The sequence below is a fragment of the Tiliqua scincoides genome, chromosome 2, assembly GCF_035046505.1.
Source record: "Tiliqua scincoides isolate rTilSci1 chromosome 2, rTilSci1.hap2, whole genome shotgun sequence".
In the NCBI taxonomy this organism is placed as follows: domain Eukaryota; kingdom Metazoa; phylum Chordata; class Lepidosauria; order Squamata; family Scincidae; genus Tiliqua; species Tiliqua scincoides.
The window spans coordinates 213,560,155-213,584,865 of NC_089822.1; the positions used below are offsets into that span (position 1 = coordinate 213,560,155).

General features: G+C 43.0%; 1 protein-coding gene across 5 annotated transcripts; it reads left to right on the forward strand.

Moving 5' to 3' along the window:
- The first annotated feature begins 1,977 nt into the window (after positions 1–1,977).
- Positions 1,978–24,000, forward strand: TSEN2 (tRNA splicing endonuclease subunit 2). Of its 5 annotated transcripts, none has more exons than XM_066615128.1 (12): positions 1,978–2,434; positions 3,747–3,958; positions 4,565–4,646; positions 4,744–4,780; positions 5,380–5,836; positions 6,378–6,455; positions 7,172–7,222; positions 11,715–11,853; positions 13,096–13,132; positions 14,239–14,353; positions 15,589–15,678; positions 23,727–24,000. In XM_066615128.1, exons 2-12 carry the CDS (start codon positions 3,791–3,793, stop codon positions 23,784–23,786), a joined length of 1,314 nt encoding a protein of 437 aa, XP_066471225.1. In that variant the 5' UTR covers positions 1,978–2,434; positions 3,747–3,790; the 3' UTR covers positions 23,787–24,000. The 5 variants fall into 5 exon arrangements, with proteins under 5 accessions (XP_066471225.1, XP_066471223.1, XP_066471226.1 ...); XM_066615126.1 differs by having other exon boundaries at positions 3,765–3,958; XM_066615129.1 differs by having other exon boundaries at positions 1,978–2,319.
- Positions 24,001–24,711: the final 711 nt, after the last annotated feature.

Consider the following 24,711-nt stretch of genomic DNA (forward strand, 5'->3'; position numbering starts at 1 on the left):
TGTTTGAAGAGCTGCACTGTCTCTACTTCAATCCTGTGCTACGTTCTGGCAGAGAGTCAGGTTATCTTGGGTTCTCAGATCCAGGGTTGAGAATGTGAAAGGGAGCATCCCTGATTTTTCAAGCCCTTGCAGTGAGATCCTTCACAGCTTTGCAATGATAGGAACTGGTGGCAGCAGAAGACTGACTGGATGGGTTGGTGTCTGCAGTGCTTCTCTGCTTGCACAAATACTGAAGCCAGGATAAATTTTTCCCCACGTTCCAGAATCTGGGCAACCTGAATGCAGTCAGAAACTTTCCCCAGGTTCAGTGTTTGTCTGTAAAGACAAGTACGGACTGTGGGGCAAACAGTGGGCATGGCTGTAGCACATTGGCACAGACAAAGCCAGCTGACATGCTCCCAATTCCTCTCATGTTGGGTTGAGTAGCATAGTGGATAACAAACTGAGGGCCCAATCTTATCCAACTGTCCAGCACCAATGCGTGGTCTGTGGCTTGCATCCTATGGGGGTGGGTGCATCCCTATGGGTGCATCCTATCCTCACAGGCCTACTCAAGGTAAGGAAACAAACATTGTCTAACCTCAGGACTGCATTGATGCTGGGAAGTTTGATAGGATTCGCCCAGAGCTGTGAATCTGGACTTCTTTGATTGAATCTCATTTACTCTGTGAACTCCTGAAGAGCTCAGCTTGCCAGCTACAATACAGGACTAATAATACTTACTCAGGTTGTTGTAAGGACAATATCAAGATTTTAAATGGGAAGTGATTTGCACACTTCTGAAAGCACTACTGCATATAAATGCTAAGTATATTAACACCTGAACAGGTCTGCAGTCATTCCGGAAAATGTGTGCATGCATACAAAATAACAGGTGAATCTGGGCTGCACACCAAACCTAGCAGCTGTTACAAAGTTCACATGAGTTACAATGGAGGCGAGACGGGGATCCGATTTTTAAAATTTCCAGCATGAAGAAAGATAACAGCTCATGCTCAGGCTGACCAGGCATCCTCTTTTTCCAAGACACATCCGCTTTTTAGCTTCGTGTCCTGGAAAAGAACTTAAATGTCCTCCTTTCCCTGTGGGCTGGCCTCTGTAGGCAGCCTTTTTATAATTCATAAATTATATGTAATATAGTTTTAAATTTCATAATAAGTAATAGTGCTTAAATTAACCACATGAAATCAACATACGAGTGTTTTTAGCTTTTATTTTGTCATGTCCTAAATTCTTCTTGGATGTCTTACATTTTTGGGTGCCTGGTCCTCTTTTGCAGTTATGACATCCGGTCCCCCTGTTCACACTCCAGAAGCTTGGTGTCTGTGAACCTACATAAGAAGAGCTCTGCTGGATCTGGCTATAGGCCCATCTAGCCCAGCCTCCTGTATCTCACAGCCTCGGGGGCACACAAGACCACAAGAGACCTGCATCCTGTTGCCACCCCCTTGCATCTGGCATTTTGAGGCAGCCTACTTCTAAAACCAGGAGGTTGCACGCACCCATCATGGCTTGTTAAGCTGTGATGGACTTTCCTCTGGAAATCTGTCCAATCCCCCTTTAAAGGCACCCTGGCCAGATGCCATCACCGCATACTGTGGCAAAGAGTTCCACAGTCTAATTACAGAGCCTCCCCCTCAGAGAGCCTCCCCCTCAGAGCCTCCACCTCCCCTCCAACAGAAATATTTGTAATTGCTCATACAGTACTCAAATCTCTTATATAAAGAGAAAGAGAATTAAAATAGTCCATAAGAATAGCCCATAAGGTGGCAGGTCAATGCAGTGAGCAGCAGAACTCTACTAGGAGTCCAAGGATCTACCCCCTGCTACCCCCATGTCCTTCCACTACTCTTGCCCCGCACAGAGAGGTTGCAACACAGGACCGGAGGTGATACTCTGCGTGCAGCTCGCTTTTCTGTACCTCTTTGGAGCGAGAGGCGCTTCCTTTTTCCGTCGCTGCAGAGAGGGGCTGGGCTGCCCGTCTTCCTGTCCACCATGTGCGGGGAAGGTGACTGCAGAAGCTTATGCCTGGGGTCGTGGGCTGGGTTGAGCTGTGCTGTGCCAGCAGCAGTCACCCTGGGTGGCTTTGTGTGAGTTTAGTCTTTGCTGGGGGAGGCGGCAGCAGCGGCATCAGCATCTGTCTGTGGTTTTGAGCTGATCTCAGGGAAGGCAGACCTGGGCAAAGCCCCTCCAGCTCCAGTGAGGAGAGGAGGTTGTCTGCTCAGGTCATCAAGGTTAGGACTGTAAAGACTGACTCGTCCAGATATCTGGAGCTGAGCCTCTTTTCTGCCTCCTTACTCTCTCCCCCCTTCCCAAAATGTAAGTGTGTGATAAAAGTGGCATCCTTCAAAGGTGCCCACTGTTTGATTCAGCGCAGTCCTGTGCATGTCTACTCAGAAGTAAACCCCATTGATTCCATGGGCCTTACTTCCAGGTGAGCATGTATAGGAGTGCAGCCTTTGTGATTTTGTTTGTAGATGAGAGAAAAGTGCTCTGGACATACGCCCTTGTTTTTCTCCTAAGCTGTTTTGCATATGTGTTGAAAAAACTGTTTCTGCCTTTGCTTTTGTTCCCATTTGGGGTGGGGGTCATGAGGACAGAGATGAGGACTGGGATTGCTGAAGAGACAAGCATCCAGGAATCCTTTCATAAGAAGCTGCCTTGTTTTGAGCCACATCCTTGGTTTATCTCGCTCAGTACAGTATGCACTGGCAGGCAGCATCTCTCCAGAGTCTTTGATGGAATTTCCAACCCTCTCTGAAGCTGATATCATCTGCATGTGAATCATGTGTGCTGCCACTGAACTACAGCCCACCCACCCCTTCTTCTTTACTCTTTCTTCCTCCAGAAATGTAATGGTGTCACCAAGTACATCTTTGCTTGTGACCTTATTATCTGAAATATACTCTGTACATGCTCAGAGAGAGAACTTGTACTTAAATTTATCTGCTGCCAAAAAAGGCCCTTAGACAGGCTTACAGTGAGATGATTAAAGACATTAGTGGACATTATACTGAATGCATAATTTGAAAACTAAAATACCAGCCTAATCAAGATACAATCCAGGACAGATCTCGGAAGATCTGGCAAAATGCACATGTCTTTATGAACTGCCAAAAAATGTTAGTGAGTTGAATATGGTGGGATCTGCCTTGGAAGGACCTGTGATCCCACCTCAGGAAAAAAAAAAACTTTCTTGTGGAGAACAATCTTATGACTTTCAGTACCCCCATCATCATCCCCATTTCATCTTCACTGGAGGTGGGGAAGGAACAGTAATGAAGGTAGTTCTTCAGGCAACGCACAAAAACCTTTTTCCCCCAAAAGCCTGGTGTGGGTCGGCAGCAAGAACAGGGTTTCTGTGTAAAAAAAATCTCTTTACTTCTTTTGACCTTACAGTGTTTGGTGATTTGGTGAAAGACTCATATTTCAGTAGTGAAGCTCATAGTTTGTGTGCATAAAATGGGTTTGGGATTCTGTTAGTACTGTATGTCCTTTTTATTCCTACATCACTTTATAGGTTTAAGTGACATTTATAGTATTTGCAAATTAGGCAATGGCTACCTTATTCCTCAACTGATTTTTAAGCTGACATCCATTTGCATTTGCCTTTCATTGTTTCATTTAAGTCAGTGGGTCTTTTCTAACCAATTCAAGGAAAAGTGTACTGGCTTATTTGATTTGTGGATATTGTACCTAACAAACTTAGATTAGTTTAAAAAATTCCAAGTTTTTTCTTCTTATAGTTTGTCCTTTGGTGATAGTTGCTGAAGCAGAAAGATAATCCAGAATGACAGAAGCAGTTTTCCGACCCCCAAGAAGAAAGAAAAGGGTGTACGAATCATATGATTCTCCATTTCCTATTTGTGGAAGTGATTTCAAAATATGTCGGGCTGAAGTTATTAACAACAATGTAATTGTGAAGAATCCTGAAGATATAGAACAGCTATATAGCAAGGTATTGTTATCTGCTTTGGCTGTTGCAAGGAAGCAGTGACATAACTGAAATGTTTTAGTTCCTCCTAAAACTGCCAGATATATTGTCAACCCAGGTGATGTTATCTTTCTTCTCCTAACCTAAACCTAGGGAAATACAATGCCTTTTTAGCCAATAAATCTAAAAAATATTTGCAGTCCAATAATGGTTGAGAAGGCATTAAAGGATCAATTATGTTTATCCTTCCACAGACTGGACTGACATCTCATATAGCCTTGCCAAAATAGATTCCAAGTGAGATTCTGGTAAAATTAAGGAGCTGGGGTTCACTGTTTTTTTGCTTCCTCTCCGAAGAAGTAAAGGGAAACTGCATTGGGAAGATGGGGGCAAACTAGTGTTTCAGCATCACATCACCTGTCTTCCAGAAGACTAGTTTTCATAATGTTGGAATGTTTGCAGTGTAAAGAGATAGTGAAATGCTTCAGATCAGTCATGTGAAGAATATTAAAGCTATAACTCAGTAACTGTGAAACTACCAGTTAAGTTCCATTGAAAGATTCTATATCTGGATGCTGTATTTTGAATGAGCTTTGGGTAGATAGTAACACTGATCTTTCCTTTTTCCAGGGATTTTTTGGAAAAGGTATTTTATCCAGAAGTCAGCCAGCATACAATATTTCAGATCCTGTTTTGGTTGCTAAGTGGAAAGGTAAATTAGTATGAAATTGACTTAAAGCTATAAAGTGTGCACTAGGATCTTGAAGTGATTTGATATTTATGTGAAATAATATTTTTTTTTATTGCAGATGTCAGGTTAAACATGCCAATAATCTCATCAAAAAAGTAAGTGCAGTTCTCTTGCTCTGAATCTAGGGCTAGAACTACAATTAGATAATTAATCGATGGTGAAATTTCAAATTAATGAGAACTGGCATCCTGATGTGATGCCAGTAAATGATGTGAAGCATTATTTCACATGAGCCCTACTTGAACTCTCCACAGTTAGGCAGTGTCTGTGTGCACACCATCAACACCCTTGTAACTCTACCACTTCTTTCTAGGGAGAGCATTTTTCTGAAAAGAGGAACACTATCCCTGTGGAGATATTAACCATGCAACTTAGAAATCTGGACTGTTCCAAAATTTAGCTCTAGAAACCTCCTCAGTGCAATTGTTTGAAGATTGTGTTAATGATAAGTAATACTGTATATATCCTGCAATGTATCAATGTTATAGCATCTGTTGTTGGGTTATAAATAATAATGGCAGAATATTGCACAAAAAGGATAGATTCTTAAATGAAAAAATAGCTTGCAGATGTAATAGAGAAGTTGATGAAACATGGACACTTCTATATTGCGTAAATTGTTGGATTGTTGTGAATTGGTTAAAGGATTCTGGGTACTATAATCCTTTGTGCTCTTTGTTTTCTTTTATTTCAGGTACCATTGTCATGTAGAATGGGCTAAAAGTCTAATGCGGGAACAAGGACTTGATGACTGCACAATTAATGCAACTATTCTAAATTACACTGAGCCACTTAATCTGAATCAAGAAGCTGAACAAAATAGTGAGCCTCAGGTTGAAGAGACTACTGAAGATAAACCAAATTTTTTAGTGACTTCTGCTGAAACAAATGGGAAGAAGGTTGCCTGTTCGGAAGGCGAATCATGTTATGACCCATTATGCAAGTATGGTTCTAATGATTCAGATATAGCAGGCTTTCAAGCTGTTGCTAAAACTCATTCAGCAAACTCATATCCATTCAGTTCACAAGATGACTTTATGAAACAAGAATCTCATTCTGTGATCAGCAAAGAATATAATCATGAGTATGTGTTGGTGGAAGAAGAAGAATCAGATTTGTGTCTGGAAGAAGAAACTAGTGAGAAGTTAAATGTAAGGTTGCTAGTTTTGGGGTGATATTTTTAAAACAAAATATAAGATGATTTTAAAATGGTATTTTTGCCCTTTTATGAATAGTTTTATGCATAAGCAAACATTTATCCCTTTTTAACTGAAACTGCTCAGCTGAATTCATCATTAAGGTGACAATGCCTTTGGTATCTTGGCATTAATTGTAGTTTGATTTAACTAAGCATACATGTAGGCATTTTAATTCTAAGGGTTCTCAGGACCCACTGAAGACAGTTCCAGTGATCAGTACCCAAATCGCCATGTGGCATCAGCCCAACTAAGCCAGTGGCATCCAGAGCAGTCCTAAAACTTCTGCCTGCAAGATCACTCTGTGACTTCAGAACAGATCAGCCAATGCCATCAAGAGAGCCGTTCCAGGCAAAAGAGGAGATTGCAGGAGTGAAGAGATCTCATGGAAGAAAAGAAAAACAGCTTCTCATGTTGACAGACCCTTAGACAGTGCTCAGTAAATGTCTTAAGTATGTTGGTTGCTTCTTTGTAACTATGTTTTTCCTTGTTGTAGTTGATGAAAAGCAAAAAGTTAGTATGCAGAAAAAATCCATTCCGGATTTTTGAATATCTGCAGCTCAGTCTAGAGGAGGTAAGTTCTGCATACTTAGTAATATTAGAACCTAAGTCTATCAATGTAAATATAACACAGTATGAATTTCTAACTTCAGGACATCTGCCCGGTTTTAATTGGGGTGCTTTTTAAATGCAATGGACGAATTTTACAAAAATAATTACAAATGTAGTTTCAGAGTTCTTAGTTCTCCATGTGTCCTTGTTCTCCCGGGAAGGGGTCAACAACGACTGCAAGGTGGTAACTAAGCAGCCAAGTGATATCGGTCCAGAAAGCATTTTAATTATGAGAGTATTGCTGTTTATCATCAGTGACAGTAGGAGTTACTAATAAACAGTGGTGTCTGCCACCAACAGCTGCAACTGTTGCAGATTTCTAGCCAGTGAAAGCCACATTCTAGTACATTCTTGAACTTCAAAGATCAAAAATAATTTGACTAGGGTTGTGAAATCTCCCCTCCTCTTTTTATGTTCAAAAAATCTCCCCTCCCCCTTTTTATGTTCTGGAGAAGTTCCAGCTGGAACGTATTCATTGAAGTTCATCTCACAGTTTTTGACAATGGAAGTTGAACAAAGTACTGTAATGTCTTTCAGTATGCTTTTAATGTGAGCAAATACTTTGCCAATGGTTACTTGAACCACTATTCCCCTCCCTTACTTTTTATTTTGTTACAGAATATGCACAAACTACTAATTTGTAATATTTACAAAATAATTCAACTTCTTTTTTCTTAGGCTTTTTTCTTGGTCTATGCCCTGGGATGTTTAAGTGTATATTACAATGAGGTAAGATGATGCTTCTAGCCTTGATGGATGGCATTGAATGGATAACCTCTTGCTTTGTGTACTGATTTTCAGCACTTGTCAATTGGTACTTGATAGTAGTTTCCAAGGTAATGTATGCCAACCTTGAAGGGATGGATAACTTTTCTTTCTCTTATCATCTTACATTAATTTTTCCTTAACTGGACAGTCTTTGGTTGCAAGCCTACCTTACTGAGGGTATATCTGGAGTTCTATTCAAGTCCTGTGGATCTTGGTGAGATTTGTAATACAGTTCCACATATGTTTACTTTGAAAAGCCTTGCTGTGTTCATTGAGGGTGAACTCTTCAGTAAGAGTGCATGGGATTGCTGGTTGACTTTCATGTAAGCATACTTGAGTTATCAAACTGTAATTATACAAGATTTTGTATCCTCTCTGTATAAGACAGGGGTGGCCAACTTTTCAACTTTAGGGCACCTAGACCTTTAACATTGGGAAAGGTAGGGTGAAGGGATGTGATAGACGGTTTGGCACAATGAGAGGATGCGGGGACAAAGGAGCAAATAAGCAGCCCATCCTGGGGCATTCCGTGTATAAATGCTTTTATGCGAATGCCCGAAGTCTACGAGCAAAGGTGGGAGAACTGGAATGTCTGGTGACAAGGGAAAATATTGACATAGTGGGCATAACGGAAACCTGGTGGAATGCGGAGAATCAGTGGGATACCGCAATCCCGGGCTATAAACTCTACAGGAGGGACAGGCAGGGGCGTGTTGGAGGTGGGGTGGCCCTTTATGTTAAGGAAGGGATAGAATCCAGCAAAGTAGAGATTGAAGGTGGGTCCGACTCCACCGTAGAATCTCTGTGGGTTAAATTACCAGGCTTGTGCAGCAATGTAATACTGGGGGCGTGCTATCGTCCTCCAGACCAGAAATCTGATGGGGACCTTGAAATGAGGAAACAGATCAGGGAGGTGACAAGGAGGGACAGGGTTGTAATCATGGGGGACTTCAATTATCCTCATATTGACTGGGTCAATTTGTGTTCTGGTCACGATAAGGAAACCGGATTTCTTGACGTGCTAAATGACTGTGGCTTAGATCAGCTAGTCAAGGAGCCCACCAGAGGACAGGTGACTCTGGATTTAATTTTGTGTGGTACGCAGGACCTGGTTAGAGATGTAAACGTTACTGAGCCATTGGGGAACAGTGATCATGCTGCGATCCGTTTTGATGTGCACGTTGGGGGAAGAATACCAGGCAAATCTCTAACAAAAACCCTTGACTTCCGACGGGCGGACTTCCCTCAAATGAGGAGGCTGGTTAGAAGGAGGTTGAAAGGGAGGGTAAAAAGAGTCCAGTCTCTCCAGAGTGCATGGAGGCTGCTTAAAACAACAGTAATAGAGGCCCAGCAGAGGTGTATACCGCAAAGAAAGAAGGGTTCCACTAAATCCAGGAGAGTGCCCGCATGGCTAACCAGCCAAGTTAGAGAGGCTGTGAAGGGCAAGGAAGCTTCCTTCCGTAAATGGAAGTCTTGCCCTAATGAAGAGAATAAAAAGGAACATAAACTGTGGCAAAAGAAATGTAAGAAGGTGATAGGGGAGGCCAAGCGAGACTATGAGGAACGCATGGCCAGCAACATTAAGGGGAATAATAAAAGCTTCTTCAAATATGTTAGAAGCAGGAAACCTGCCAGAGAAGCGGTTGGCCCTCTGGATGGTGAGGGAGGGAAAGGGGAGATAAAAGGAGACTTAGAGATGGCAGAGAAATTAAATGAGTTCTTTGCATCTGTCTTCACGGCAGAAGACCTCGGGCAGATACCGCTGCCCGAACGGCCCCTCCTAACCGAGGAGTTAAGTCAGATAGAGGTTAAAAGAGAAGAAGTTTCAGACCTCATTGATAAATTAAAGATCAATAAGTCACCGGGCCCTGATGGCATACACCCAAGGGTTATTAAGGAATTGAAGAATGAAGTTGCAGATCTCTTGACTAAGGTATGCAACTTGTCCCTCAAAACAGCCATGGTACCAGAAGATTGGAGGATAGCAAATGTCACGCCTATTTTTAAAAAGGGAAAGAGGGGGGACCCGGGAAACTATAGGCCGGTCAGCCTAACATCCATACCGGGTAAGATGGTGGAATGCCTCATCAAAGATAGGATCTCAAAACACATAGACGAACAGGCCTTGCTGAGGGAGAGTCAGCATGGCTTCTGTAAGGGTAAGTCTTGCCTCACAAACCTTATAGAATTCTTTGAAAAGGTCAACAGGCATGTGGATGCGGGAGAACCCGTGGACATTATATATCTGGACTTTCAGAAGGCATTTGACACGGTCCCTCACCAAAGGCTACTGAAAAAACTCCACAGTCAGGGAATTAGAGGACAGGTCCTCTCGTGGATTGAGAACTGGTTGGAGGCCAGGAAGCAGCGAGTGGGTGTCAATGGGCAATTTTCACAATGGAGAGAGGTGAAAAGCGGTGTGCCCCAAGGATCTGTCCTGGGACCGGTGCTTTTCAACCTCTTCATAAATGACCTGGAGACAGGGTTGAGCAGTGAAGTGGCTAAGTTTGCAGACGACACCAAACTTTTCCGAGTGGTAAAGACCAGAAGTGATTGTGAGGAGCTCCAGAAGGATCTCTCCAGACTGGCAGAATGGGCAGCAAAATGGCAGATGCGCTTCAATGTCAGTAAGTGTAAAGTCATGCACATTGGGGCAAAAAATCAAAACTTTAGATATAGGCTGATGGGTTCTGAGCTGTCTGTGACAGATCAGGAGAGAGATCTTGGGGTGGTGGTGGACAGGTCGATGAAAGTGTCGACCCAATGTGCGGCGGCAGTGAAGAAGGCCAATTCTATGCTTGGGATCATTAGGAAGGGTATTGAGAACAAAACGGCTAGTATTATAATGCCGTTGTACAAATCGATGGTAAGGCCACACCTGGAGTATTGTGTCCAGTTCTGGTCGCCGCATCTCAAAAAAGACATAGTGGAAATGGAAAAGGTGCAAAAGAGAGCGACTAAGATGATTACGGGGCTGGGGCACCTTCCTTATGAGGAAAGGCTACGGCGTTTGGGCCTCTTCAGCCTAGAAAAGAGACGCTTGAGGGGGGACATGATTGAGACATACAAAATTATGCAGGGGATGGACAGAGTGGATAGGGAGATGCTCTTTACACTCTCACATAATACCAGAACCAGGGGACATCCACTAAAATTGAGTGTTGGGCGGGTTAGGACAGACAAAAGAAAATATTTCTTTACTCAGCGTGTGGTCGGTCTGTGGAACTCCTTGCCACAGGATGTGGTGCTGGCGTCTAGCCTAGACGCCTTTAAAAGTGGATTGGACGAGTTTCTGGAGGAAAAATCCATTATGGGGTACAAGCCATGATGTGTATGCGCAACCTCCTGATTTTAGGAATGGGTTAAGTCAGAATGCCAGATGTAGGGGAGAGCACCAGGATGAGGTCTCTTGTTATCTGGTGTGCTCCCTGGGGCATTTGGTGGGCCGCTGTGAGATACAGGAAGCTGGACTAGATGGGCCTATGGCCTGATCCAGTGGGGCTGTTCTTATGTTCTTATGTTCTAACAATTGTGTAGAGGTGGGAATTTCAACAGGAGCATCCTGTCATCTGTGAGATGACAAGCTGCACTAGCTGACATTCCCTCTTCTATGCAATTGTTGAAGGTCCAAGAGCCCTCAAGTTGAAAGGCTGGCTACCTCTTGTATAATACCACAACAATATGCTTTATCTGTAAAGTTTGTGAAGATTTTAATGATAGCAAAATTGGGGGATGGGGCCAGCACTGGCCCGAGAGAACTGTTAGGGCAGCCCCTCCCCATCTTCCCAGGGACTGCTTAAGATCTGCATCCCCTGAGGGAAAGGAAGGAGGTGCCCAGGCCAGTGGGAGCTTATATGCCAGCTACTAAAGAGACCATCCCTGACCTGAGAGTTGTTTATTATTATTATTATTATTATTATTATTATTACAGATATTTATATACCACAATTCAACAAAAAGCTGCTCATAAAGTGAACTCACAGACCATAAATAAATACATTAAAGTAGTTTATTTTATTAAGATATTGTACTTTTGAAAATGTTGTAAGCCACCTTGCGGGAGTGCCTCTTTAGAGAAAGAAAAACAGGATATAGCTATCTTGATGAATAAAGAAAGAGGGTTCTACTTAATTGCATATATAACTCTTCAATGTGGTATGTTGCTTGTTGCACTGTAACAAGCTTTTGAAAATATGCCCATTGTGGAGAGTCTTCATTACTGACTTCTGGTCTCCCATGGGATTTTCTTCTCTTGAGTTTTTGATAGTGATAGATAACACACAGGTTGAAAGCTAGATGGCATTTATGTTCTGTCTTGCCTTTTGGGTATTTTCAAAACTTGAATGGCGTAACAAGTACAAAATATGCAAGTTGAGAAGTGGCTAAGAACAGTACTTTGCTGTCAGTGTTAGTCTTACGCTGCAATTGCATGAATGCATTTTGTGACTTTTAGGTACCTTTATCTGTTTTGAAGCTGTGGACATTTTTTAGTGACGTGCAACCCAACTTTAGGACTCTGTACATGGCATATCACCATTTCCGTGCTAAAGGGTGGGTCCCTAAAATTGGACTGAAGTATGCATCTGATCTCTGTGAGTATTTTCTTTCATGTTTATGTCTGGTGGTCTTAACCTGCAACAGGGGTAGTCCTGATGAGATGACTGCCACAGCTCCTTAACAACAGATACGGACTGAATATGGGTGGTGTATGAAGCGGGAGAGACACATAACTCTGAATTTCCATGCTGAAATTAACTTGAATTCATTTTGACTTGGCTTAAGCCTCTCACAGTGAAGAGATGAGATAATTAAAGTTGTATAAGCCCCTTTTCTATCTGCCTGGTCCCCACTTTAAATTATTGTCCATGATTTTTATAAAGCAGGGTTTTGTATTTTTTTCTTTTCCCAAATATGCTGCACGTTCAGGCGGGTATGATTTCCTTGGGTGTTGATAATGCTGTGTCATATCTCAGTGTTCTCATTCTTCATTGGCCTAGTTAAATAATAGATGTGCACATTGCAGTAATTTTAAATGTTTAATTGATGGCCTATTGTCATCAGTAAGAGTGAAATGCTTTTTACTACAGGGAGAAAAGAGCTTGGAAATCTGTTGGGAGGTGTTCATTATTTATGTTATTGAGCACATGCAATACGCAAAGCTCTTTATAATCCTTTATTAATCTCTCCCAATTCCCTTAAAGTTTTTGAGCATGGTGAGTGATTCCCCCAGCAAGGTCTAACTATGTTATAATTAGTATAACCTACACTCTCTTTCCTTTTTAAGAGTAGCAAAACCAGCAAGGCAGTGTTTGCCTGAACTTAGAACAAGATAAGTTATACTATTTATTTTCCTTCTAAATGCATAACTGACTCGGGGTGTGTGAAATTTTAAACCAAGCAGTTACACCCTTGTACACCAGGCAGCTAGTGTACATGTTATAAGTGTTAAAGCAAGTGTAATCAGGCATGCTGTGGGACACTCATAGTAAAGTGCACACATAGGGAAAACAATAGTTGAAACCCCTGTGTGGGGTTAGAATAATTTGTGGAGGGGTAGGCATATTTGTCTTGTAACTAGAAACAGCTTTTGTACTTGAAACAGTTTTGTGGCACTTGACAGACCCACAAATTCATTGTAGCAGAAGTCCATGAAAAACCTATGCTATAATAAATGTGTTACTCTTTTAAGGCACTGCAAGATTTTTTGCATGTCAGAATTGTTGTACTGCACTGTAGATGTCTAAAGTTGAGTAATGGAAATGCCACATTTCCTTGCCTAATATGATTCAAAATGAAGAATGAATTTCTAATGACTGTGTGTGTTTTTGTTGCAGTGCTGTATCGAAAAGGACCTCCTTTTTACCATGCCAGGTATTGTGGGCTGACTGGGATTGAATATTTTATGTGTTTGAGTACTCCATTAGTTTAAAAGAGTTACATTTTGTTTCAGCTTTTGTATTGGCATACTTCTCTTAATGTTTTGCATCTTCAGCATCAAAGTAAATGTTATTGGGAAAGTTGCATAGAAGATGGCTATTTTTGAGAAGTGCACTAAGATACAAAACAAGCTTTGTAGCATTTTCCCTGAGGACCCTCTGGGAGGTCATACAGTGGTATATAGTGGCACTAGGGAGGCACTGTGATAATAATATGAACCCTTGGAAGAATGATAAAAATGCTAAGTATTATTATTACTATACTATTACTGTTCAGCTTGATTGAGGGCAGGCAAAGCATTTGGATCAACTGGAAACAATTTAAATGGAGAATTCACACTGACTTACTATGTTGCTGTTAACCCCTGCTAATTGGGTAAGAGGCACTTTTTCAAGTGGGTGCTCCTTTTTTTAGCAGGGGGAGAGTAACTGGCCCACCTCACCCCAGCACTGTCTGTTCTAGTGGCTGTCTACTGGTATTCCTTGGCATCTTTTTAGATTGTGAGCCCTTTTGGGACAGGGAGCCATTTAGTTATTTGACTTTTCTCTGTAAACCGCTTTGTGAACGTTCAGTTGAAAAGCGGTATATAAATACTGTTAATTAATTAATTAATTAATTCACTTTATTGAGCAAATAATGTGGCCTTCAGATAAACTGTCAAAAAGGCTTATAATTGCCTTTTTGTAAGTTGTTTTGGTCTACAATATTATGATGATCTTTGTAAGTTGTTTTGGTCTACAATATTATGCCCATTGCTTGATCAGATAATTTGGGAGAGTATAGTATCTCTTACAAGACTTGTTTTGTGCTTAAGCCATTTCTGCCCAACGTTGCATATATGCAACAGGGACCAAATGTTTACACCTGTGGGCTGGGCAGAAATGGGTTGAAGGAAATGAAAACTAACTGTCACTGCTTAGCTGTTTACTAAACTCATAACTTTCATCTCTGCTAGAAATAAGCATCTATTCTTAAACTTCTTTTTGCTTAGCTGTGGTTAGAGTTATACTCTGAAAAGTATTGCTTTGGTTTTTTTCCAGTTACTCTGTGATTGCTGAGTTAGTTGTGGATGATGACTTTGAGGGGTCATCTCAGAGACCTTTCAACTGGAAGTCTTTGTGTGGCTTGAACAGAACTACAGCAAATGTTTCTAAGGTAACAAATAAAAGGAACTAAGAATTTTAAAAAATCACAATGAGAGAATAAAATATGGAATGAAGATGAATGCATAAAAGCTGTGGAGATTCTGTTGTAATCCAGAACTTTTGATAATATATGTGGGAGTAGAAACAGATGTACATACCTTTTTATTACAATTTCTTGTGCTCCTGAGAGCTGCAATAGGAGTGGAAAATTTGGAGATCTTTAGTACGCACAAGACTCTTTAGGCTGGATTCAGATGAGCATGAGTGAATGAGGTACAAAATGAGGTACCCATTTTGTTTGGATACCTCGTCCTCCTCCAATACAGTCTTTTCCACCCAGAATGCCACACTTTGGATCCTATCAAACAGAATGGGATGGGGGAACTGCTGAAAATGAGGGGAGGGCACTTGAGAAGCCCTGTGTTGGGCTTTTGAGCCCGACATGGGGGATAGGATTTGACGGAGAAGGCCTCTGCCAGTTCCATCCCCCTTGGGCCTGTCCCTTTCCCATTACATCCTCTGGCATCCACCCACCCAGAAACACCTCCCACCACCTTCCCCATTCCCCCACGCTGCTTGGTACTTACCTGAGCTCTGGTGGTGGCTGGCGCTCCCACTGCAAGGTCAATGGGGTGGTGCAGGCCTCATTGCCAGTGCCACCTGCTCTCTTGGTGGCGCAAAGGTTCCATAAAGCAAGTCTGCAACACCCAGTACCATCACGACCTGCTCTGTGCAAGGCAGAGCCGAAACTGGGGACTGGGAAGCTCTCCCCCTGAGAGGAGACCAGATCCATTTCGGCCCTGCCTCTTGCAGTGGGAGAGACTACCCATCAGTGATGAATGCCCCCTCCCTCTTCCCAGAACAGGAGATTCACAGGTAAGGAATTCCTTTCTTTATTTACAAATTTATGCCCACTTTATCTCCCTCATGGCATTCAAAGCAGATTTTGACCCATTGTCCTCCTTAATCTAAGTTCAATACTATATATATTGAACAACACTGAGTCTCCCTACACCTTTGCCATTATAGAGGTGAAGAATGCCCCTTAATTTGGTGAACATTTCAAACTTTCACTTTCAGCTGAGTTTCAGAAAGATATCTTGGAACCCAATCCTATGCATGTATACTCAGAAGTAACTCTAATTGTAGTCAATGGGGCTTACTCCTGGGTAAGCATGGATATAATTGCAGCCTTAGTGTATTTTAATTTTTTTTAGTTTATGTGTATGATTTATTTGCCAACAGGAACTTATGTTCTGCTATTTGATTAAACCATCTAATATGACTGAAAAAGAAATGGCATCACCTGAATGTCTCAAAAGAATTAAAGTGCAGGTATGCAAGTTCTGCTCTGATTTTAATTCATTCTCTGATGTAGTGATTGTCTCGAGATATTCAGCTCATTGAGTACTTGTAGCTAAGGCCATATGTAGCATTTGGGTTTGTTTGTCTTTTAAATCTCCCTAACCAAGTGTATCTCGGCTGAGGTGGTCATGGGCTTTCCCACAACTGGGGCCATCTCTGCCTTTGCCACCCTCTGTTCCTGACCCAGAAGTGATTGCAGTGACGTCATTGTCACCACATTTACTTCCACGTGCTGCATTATCTGTTCCCCCTTTGAAAAAAGGGGGAATGAAGGAGGCAACCCAGGCTCCAGTGGAGCCTTTTGTGCCACTTCTGAGCTGTGCAAACAGCTCCATCAAAGCATTTTGGGGCTGCTGGAAGCGGCACCCAGGACAGGCAAGTACTGCTTCCGGGAGGCAGGGGGAGCTCATGGGTGCCACTTTCAGTGCCCCAAAATGCTATGAGGGAGTGCTCCGCAAAAGGCTCTGTCGGAGCCGGAGAAGCAGCATGCATCTCCCCTGAAATGGGAGGAGGCACATGCTGCTTCTCCCCGCCCTGTGGGCCGCCCCTCACCTTTCATTAAAGGGAAGGAGAGAGGCATAACCTCAGACATGGTCGGGAACCACACAGAGAGTGGTTACAGGAGTGCAGCCACTCTGCGCGGTTCCCTGCTGGTGGAGAGGGAGTGGTGCTCATACCAGCAGGGAACTGTGCAGAGTGGCTGCACTCCTGCAACCACTCTTGGCATGGTTCCCGACTGAGGTCTGAGGCAGCCCCTCTCCCCTTCCTTTTAACAAAAGGGGAGGGGAGGGAGGTGGCCCTCAAGGGCTGTGTTGACAGTGGCTGCACTCCTTGCCATACCAGGGGCAGGTCACAGTGCCCCCCCAGTGTAGCACCTGGGGCATTTGCCCTGCTTGCCCCCCTCTAGGTATTTCACTGGGCACCCACTAGAGCTCAGTTTGAATCTACAGTGGCTGGCACCCTGCTAGCCTGACATGGCCCATCTTCCCTCCATCACCAGTGCCAACCCTCCATCACCAGGACCAACCCTCAAAGAGCCAAAGGAATGCTGTGGGAGCCACAACACGATGCACTGGATAATCCTGGCTTCCTTGTGAGGAGCAACATTTCTTATTTCTGTGCCTTCTGGTCACCAGGTCAACTAGGAGACAGGCAAGGAGGGGAAATAGGGCATAGCTGGGGGTGGGGAAGTATGAGACCAGTCAGTACATTTGGAGATGTACTCTAATGTAGTTACTTTTTCCCTTTACTGTCCAAAATACTGTCTAAGCATGTTTCACCAGCTCTGTGTACAATATCAGTTCTCGGAGCATCAATTCCTACAGTTTGGGTCTGGTCAGTGCCTGGATGGGACACCACCTGTGGACCTCATGTACACCACCTTGAGTTCCACTATGGAAGAACGGCAGGACAAACACAAAATAAATATTTTCAAAGTGGGATATAACTACGTAATGCATTTACCCTACACGGTTCCTTCCTACAGACGTTCAAGGAACAATTCAGAATCCAGATATATTAAAGTGGTTTCTTTATCACTCCAGTAACAAATTATAGACAGATACTGGTATTATAGACCAGGGGTGTCCAAACTTTTTGGCAGGAGGGCCACAGCATCTCTCTGACACTGTGTCAGGGACCAGGAAAAAAAGAACTAATTTATATCTCAAATTTGAATAAATTTACATAAATGAACATATTAGAGATAACAGGAATTTGTCTTACCTGGGTAAGTCTTGTTCCTGGTGGAGGCAGGGGGCATTCCTCACCAATGGGATTGTCCCTCGCTGCTGCTGGAGGCAGGGCCAATGAAAAGGTGGACGGAGCTCCACAAGCACAGGGATCCAGTCCCCAGACACTACTTGCCAAGCTGTGACAGGATCCTCATACACACTACTGTGACTGGTTGCAAACTTGCATCACAATTGTACTCTGTTTGGAAAACTGCTTTGCACATAAATAGGTTTAATACCCCAGAAACAGAAGGGTTTGAACAAGGGAAATAGGTCATAGGAAACCCTAAATACCACCTTGCATCTATGTTTATGCAGTAGAGGGAGTGATCCCCTTTAGTGTGGTAGGCGGAATGCCCCCTGCCTCAACCAGGAACAAGACTTACCCAGGTAAGGCAAATTCCTGTTTTCCCTGGTGGAGGCGGGGGCATTCCTCACCAATGGGATCTACCCTTGGGGAGGGGCAGTTAGATCACTCACTCTCACACCTTTAGTACCCTCTGGAGAACTTTCTTCCTGAAGGAAACCTCTGCTGAGGCGGATAGATTTACCTTGTAGTGCTTAAAGAAAATATGAGGTGATGACCACGTGGCAGCCCTGCATATATCCTAGAGCGATGCCAGGCTTTCAAATGCTGCCTAAGCAGCTGCCATCTAATGGAAAAAAGCCTTTAAACCTCCTGGAGGTTATAAACCAGCTGCCTTGTACACCATCAGGATGCGAACTCTAAGCCACTTAGCTAGAGTTACCAGGGACACCTTTCCACCCGTGGTAAGTTACAGATAGAGTGTCCATCTTCCTGAATGGGCAAGTGCGTTCTGTATGGAAACTTAGGACTCTTCTGACATGTAGTGTGTGCCAAGCCTTTTCCCTTGTATGTTTAGGATTAGGACAAAATGATGATAAAAACTAGTTCTTGCTGTCAATGAAAAATTGAATTAACTTTGGGTAAGAAAAATGAGTCAATCCTAAGTACCACGGTGTGTGGAATACACATAAGTCAGGATGGATAAGGCCTCCCATTCATATACCCTTCTTTCCGATGTTCTAGCTACTAGAAAGGCAGTTTTATATGACAGGACTTCATGGGACTATGGCCACAGGCTCGAAGGAAGGACTCATTAAAGATGTTAGGATCCTGTTCAGATCCCGATTTGGAAGCGTATCAACAGGAGGAATGTTCAGTAACACTACCCCTCTGAGAAAATGTTCGGGGGTGGTGGTGGTTCTGAAGATAGGCAGATAGACCCACCCTTGACTTGGAGAGCTGACTTGGATGACTTGGAGAGCTGCTACTTGACAATGTAGCCAACTAGTTCTAAGCTCCTTGACTAAGCCATCCTGGGGAAACTCCAAGATAACAAACACATCAGGTGAGGTGGGAGAGAAAACCTTATCCCTGCACCAGTCCCTAAAGGTTTTCCAGGTGATCCTATACACATTTCAGGCACTTAGAGGATAGTCTGGGCTTTATAAACTTATCGGAGAAGCCCAATTGGTGCAATTCCAACTTTTCAACCTCCACACTGTCAATTGGGATCTTTGTGGTTGTGGGTATTGTAAAGGGCCTTGTAAGAGTAGATCTGCCCAGACTGGAATCTCCCAAGGTTCCTGTCTTAATAATTGTATTAAGTTTGGGTACCAACCTGGCCACTTTTGTGCCACCAGAACAACTTAGGAGCTCCTGAGGTCAAGGGCTTTGATAGTGCATCCACCACTTCCACTCTGACCCTGGAGTAGAATTTTTTAAGTTGCGAGTTTTCTGCAGTAGCAAACTATTACAAGTAGCAAACTACCTACTATCGGTGTCCAAATTTGGTCCTCAGTTTCTGGATGCAACCTGCACTCTGTTTCCAAGAGGCTCCATCTACGTAGGCAGTCTGCCTCTATGTTCTTCTTTCCTGCTAGGTGTTAAGTTGTGAGAGATAACTGTGTTTTTTTGTGTGTGGACGCTGTCTGTTCTTACTAGAACATGACAATGGCAGAAATGAGGTTTGAGCTGAAAACAGAGCAAGATAGATAGATCTCAGCTCCAGGAGACTGATGCTTTGAGACATCTCCTGAGAGGAATAATGACCCTGAATCACTCTGCCATTTCGTTGGGCCAGCCAACCAACCAAATATGCTGGCATCAGTGGTCAGGATTACTTGTTGCCAGTCCTGAAGGCTCATCTCTTGGACATCTGTCCATTGTACACCCACCACTGCAAATCCCTCTTCATGGGTGGTGGAATTAGAGTATGGAAGTGGCATCTCCTCTCTATCTTCTTAGGGAACCAGAAACACTCCTGAAAGAGTTCTGGTGTGGAATTGGGTTTAGTTGACCAGCTGGTGACAGCACCAACATTCATAGCAGGTGGAACAGCATCATGATATCTGCCTACTTGACTGAGAATCTGGAGAATTGTGTCTGTAATCCTCTGTCATCTCTCTGTTGGCAAAAAGGCATGGAAAATGTGGGTAGTGAAAAATACTGGATGGTATCTGGATGGGAACCAGTGAACTGTTTTGACTGGATTATCACAAAACCATGAGTTTGGAGGCAGAGCACCATCTGGTGCGTGTTGAGCACTGCTTGCTCCCTGAGCGACACCTTTATTTAAAAGTCATCCAGGTGAGGGAAAGAGACATTCCCCTCTGCCTGAGATGCGCCAATACTACCACTAACACTTTTGTGAACCCTCTTGGGGAGTTCATTAACCCAAAGGGGAAGGCATGGTACTGAAAGTGCGAGGATTTGTAGAAGACCTCAGATACCTTCTGTGATTTCACAAAAACAGTTCAACCACCTTAGATCTAGAATTCCATGCATCTCTCCATTCCGCTTCAGTACTGGAAAGAGCACCAAGTAAACCCTGGTACCTCTCTCAGCAGAGGGAACTGCCTCTGTCGCCCCAATATGAGGTAGATGGTATATGGCTGCTAAGATAGCTTCATGTTTATTTGCATCCCTTGATTTTGATGGGTTTTCCCTTGGTTTTCTTACAAATTCCAAGGAATAGTCTTTGGAGATATGTCTCCAGGAACCACGTGTCCAATATTTTGTTGTACCAGGTTCGCACATAATCCTGAAGCCTAGCCTGCACCTTGGGTAAGAAACCCCTGGGCGTGGCAACCTGTCTCTAGCTTCATTCCCTGCCTTGGAAGAATGGGAATGCTGGAACTTTCTGTGGAAGTTCCCAGATTTGTGCCACTTGGGGTTGAATTTGGACAGCTCTCTATTCCTTCTTTCAAGATGAAAGGGGTGAAAGTTCTGGTTGACTTTAGTCTCCCCTGTCTTGGAAGCTGTGGGAAGTGCTCTGTTTTTATCCTTGTTTCAATGAGAACAAGGTCTAACGCTTGCCAAATAACTTAGATTTGGAGAATAGAGTCCCAAGTAATCTACTTTGAGATTGCACAGCCACAGACTTCTTATGGCCACCATACTGGAGGTGGTAGCTCTAGAACAAATAGTCAGCTGAGAAAGCAGCTGGCAAGGATACCTTTTCCAAAGTGTCTTGATTGGTTTGGATAAGGTGTTGTTCCTCCTCCCAGAAATAGGTGGCTCTGGAGAAAAACAAATTGGCTGCTGAGGCTCTGAGAGCAAACAAAATAGTCTAGAAAGCTCTCTTCAGCTACGCCTCAATGCATTTGTTGCATGGGACACAAGGGCCATGTTGCCCATCTGAAGGGATCAAGGCCTGAGAAGACAGTACTGTAACAAGTGCATCCATTCACTGATGGTACCTCGAGTTTATCTAAGATTCCCTTAGGAAGAGAGTAAAACTTACTCATGAGTTTGGTGTCTCACTAGCCGTGCAGTGAGGAGGACCACTCCATCTCCATCGTTTTAGGATGGGTTCTGGAAAAAGGCATCTCTGCTGGCCTCAGTGGACCCTGAGGAAAGAGACTTCCTGGAGAAAGAAGTTAGAGTTGCAACACTGGCTCTCATTCTGAGGCTTTAAGGCTCAATGGCTTAATAACCTTATCAAATATCCTGGAAAAAACTCCCTCTGGAAAGAGGTTTTTTTCCATTGATGTGAGCTTCTGCACTCTCCACAGCCTCACCATTTTGGGGGGGGGGGGGTCCTTTACTGAGGAATGGGGAACTCTGAATCTGAGGAGTCAGATTGGCCTGAGCATTGTGAGGGAGAGCTGGAAGGGACAGGATTCCTCAGCGCCTGAGGCTGCTGTCCCTTTTCCAACCTTGGTCTTTCAGTTGCTTAGGGAGAGTAAGCAGACCCTGTGAGGCTAGCTTGCTGTCAGTCAAGCCCTTGAGTCACAGCAGGCAGGGCAGGAGGAATAGGGGTTACAGCAGTACTACTGCTTGACCCCTTAGGCTTATTAGCACCTCTAGGCTCTTTGGAGTGCCTGGACAGGTTTGACTCTGAGCTGGCCTCAGAAGACATGTTGGCCTCTTTTTTTAAAAAAAATATATATTACCACACTGAACAGCCAAAGAATAACCAACTGGCTGTCCACTGGACGGTTTATGAGGGAAAAACAGAGGCTGGGCAAAAAGAGCGGGAAAACAAACCCCTCACTGGGTTCCTCACTGCATGTGAGGAAAATGTTGCCCGCTGAGATACAAAATAGCACCCGCTGAGGTAAAAAAAGAGCCCATGCTTGTGAGCGTTGGACAGGCTTTGGGCACGCTGATGGGGGATCCTGTCCATTTGCCCCTGACACTGCAATAGTGCCTGGTGATCAAGGGGTCTGCCTCTGTTCCTCAAACCTGCTGCCACCTCAGAGAGGTGCAGACCAGGCACCGTGAGCTCAAACAGCTGAGGTAAAAAATGGCACCCACTGAGGTAAAAGCAGACCTGATGCTTATGAGTGTTGGGCAGGCCAGGCAAACACTGGGAAATGTGAAGCCACCAGAATGGTCCTGATCTGATGGAACTGGAGCTCAACAAATGCTCCAGAAGGCAGCCTCCCCCCCCCCCACCAACTAAAAAGGATTAAAGCAGAGGCTTCAGCTGATAAGGTGAACTTTTTTGAGACTTGCAAAGCCAGGTGGATCCTGACAGTGATCTGGTTTAAACACAAGTTCTTAAATTGAACTCAGCACTCGGTAGGGCTGAAAACCTTACTGGTTTTGGAAGGGGGTGTTATTGCAGGTAGGCTACAGAGGAAATTCATTTGGTGGAACAGGGCTGGCTTTTGCATATTTAATTATTTGTTTTACTTTAACTATTTATACTTATTTATTTTAATTTGCCTGATGATGTCACTTCCACCATGACATCACTTCTTGGTGGGTCTTGGACAGATTGTCATTCTAAAAAATGGGTCCCAATGCTAAATGTTTGAGAACTGCTGCAATAAGGTGTTAGTAGGTTGACACCCTTGGGTGGGGTGACACCACTAGTGACCAAAATCACTAAAATCACAGTTTGGAGAAATAATACCATCATGTTATATATCAATCAATGCATAATTTCATGCAGAATGTGTTCTATCTTTGTTCTATCAAACACGCCTGCCACCTGGGGTGTTGCCCCACCCACTGCATGGGGGTGACGCACTTGCATTCCCACACCGGGTGACGTGAACCCTAGTGACGCCGCTGCTGCCACTGCTGCATCACAAGACGTGAAACAGTATGGAGGGAGCCCTCATCCCATAGCTCACGCGAGAGGTTGAACAGTCACTCTCACCCTGAGAGCAGTTGCATTGGGCCAGCATGGGCTCCAGCAAGTCTCCAGAGGGTCAGAGGTTCATTGGAGACAGGAGGCCAGATTGGGAGGGCTACAAGTGGCCCCTGGGCCAAGGTTTGGACCCCTGTTATAGACCAATAATGCTGTGATCTAGCATTCCATAGATTTTGGACTAAACACAACCAAAGAACTGTGCAACTCGTTCCACAATCCTAAGAGGGTTTAAGGTGTGTAATAGTTAACCAGCATGCCCCTTAGCAAACCTCTCACGAAACTTCAAAAGCAATGTGTAAAAAAGTCAAAAATTTCCCAGGACATGCTTTTGGGAAACTGAAAAGAGCTCTTACAATTTCCAGTCAAATGGAAGCATTCGTCTGATACACCAGAATCCTAAATGTAGTATTTTAGGGTGGGATGTGTGTGATTAAGTTGGTAGGAATTCAGGAAAAAATCCACTCAGGACCACTGGCAATTCTATTACTGCCAGGCTCCTGCAGAGTTGAGCTGCAGTCTTACCCCATAGATGAGCCAAAAACCCTCTCATGAGAGATAGGGATAAGATCTGTGGCCATACTGTTTTTACTTTTATACATTTGTAACTTTTAATAATCAATGGCTTTCTTTTTCCATTTGTTATTCTTTTAAGGAATTGATTCTAAATCGTTGGGTCTCATCCCGTGAGCGCAGTGAGCAAGAGGAGCTATGATAAGAGATGGAAAAAATTGATTATAGTCGACATAATGGCGATAAATTGATAAAAGTTTACTCTTTTTGAGCTATCAGTGCCTTTTTAAAAAATAACTTGTGTGTACATAATACCAAGTATTCTTCAAAATAAGAGATGTTTAGAACAATGGATACTGACATTTTGTGTGATGCTATTTGGTCCATAAAAACATTAAATTTATGTTCTCAAGCTAGTATGTGTTGATGTTTCTGTGAACATTACTGTAGATCTAGTGGAACATATTATGCCACAGTAGGAATGAATATATATATATATATATATATATATATATATATATATATATATATATATATATATATATATATATATATATATATATATAATTTAGGAATATATATTTTTTATTTTAAATTTTCTTACTACACCTTATATTTACATTATATTTACATTCCCGTACGTGAAAATCCGTTACATTACCGGTTTTATCTTTGTTTCTTATTAATACAATGTATTATCTTATCTAACTTACATCTAATATAGAATTGTTACCTAGTATTAATTGAAAAATGTTGTACAAATGTTTCAATTTCCAGTTTTCTGTCACATTATTGGAGCAGTTGTTCCCTGGTCCCAAGGCCAAAATTTTTTCCACTTGGTTTCTGACATGCTTTCTTTTTCGTATCTACTTAATGCGTTTACTTTAAACAATATAAATTCAACTGAATTACTTATTTTACTTTCTTTTCCAATTTTAATTTCTCTGTTTCTTTGAAACGTTAATGCTAATAGTACAATTAAATTTATTAGACGTACTGTTGACCAGGGAACACTCCAATAGTTTATCACAGTTGGTTGTCTTTCATTCCTTTTCCTTTTCTTTGTAGTCTTCTTTCTTGGTCCTTTGAAAGATTCTGTTTTGTTTTGTCCTGAAACAATATTTTCC

Bases quoted from the DNA above. Each gene is read 5' to 3' on its own strand.
- TSEN2 (XM_066615128.1), top strand. From the start codon at position 3,791: ATGACAGAAGCAGTTTTCCGACCCCCAAGAAGAAAGAAAAGGGTGTAC. The intron at 3,959-4,564 runs GTATTGTTATCT...TCCTTTTTCCAG, and splicing joins TAGAACAGCTATATAGCAAG to GGATTTTTTGGAAAAGGTAT. The intron at 13,133-14,238 runs GTATTGTGGGCT...GTTTTTTTCCAG, and splicing joins CCTCCTTTTTACCATGCCAG to TTACTCTGTGATTGCTGAGT.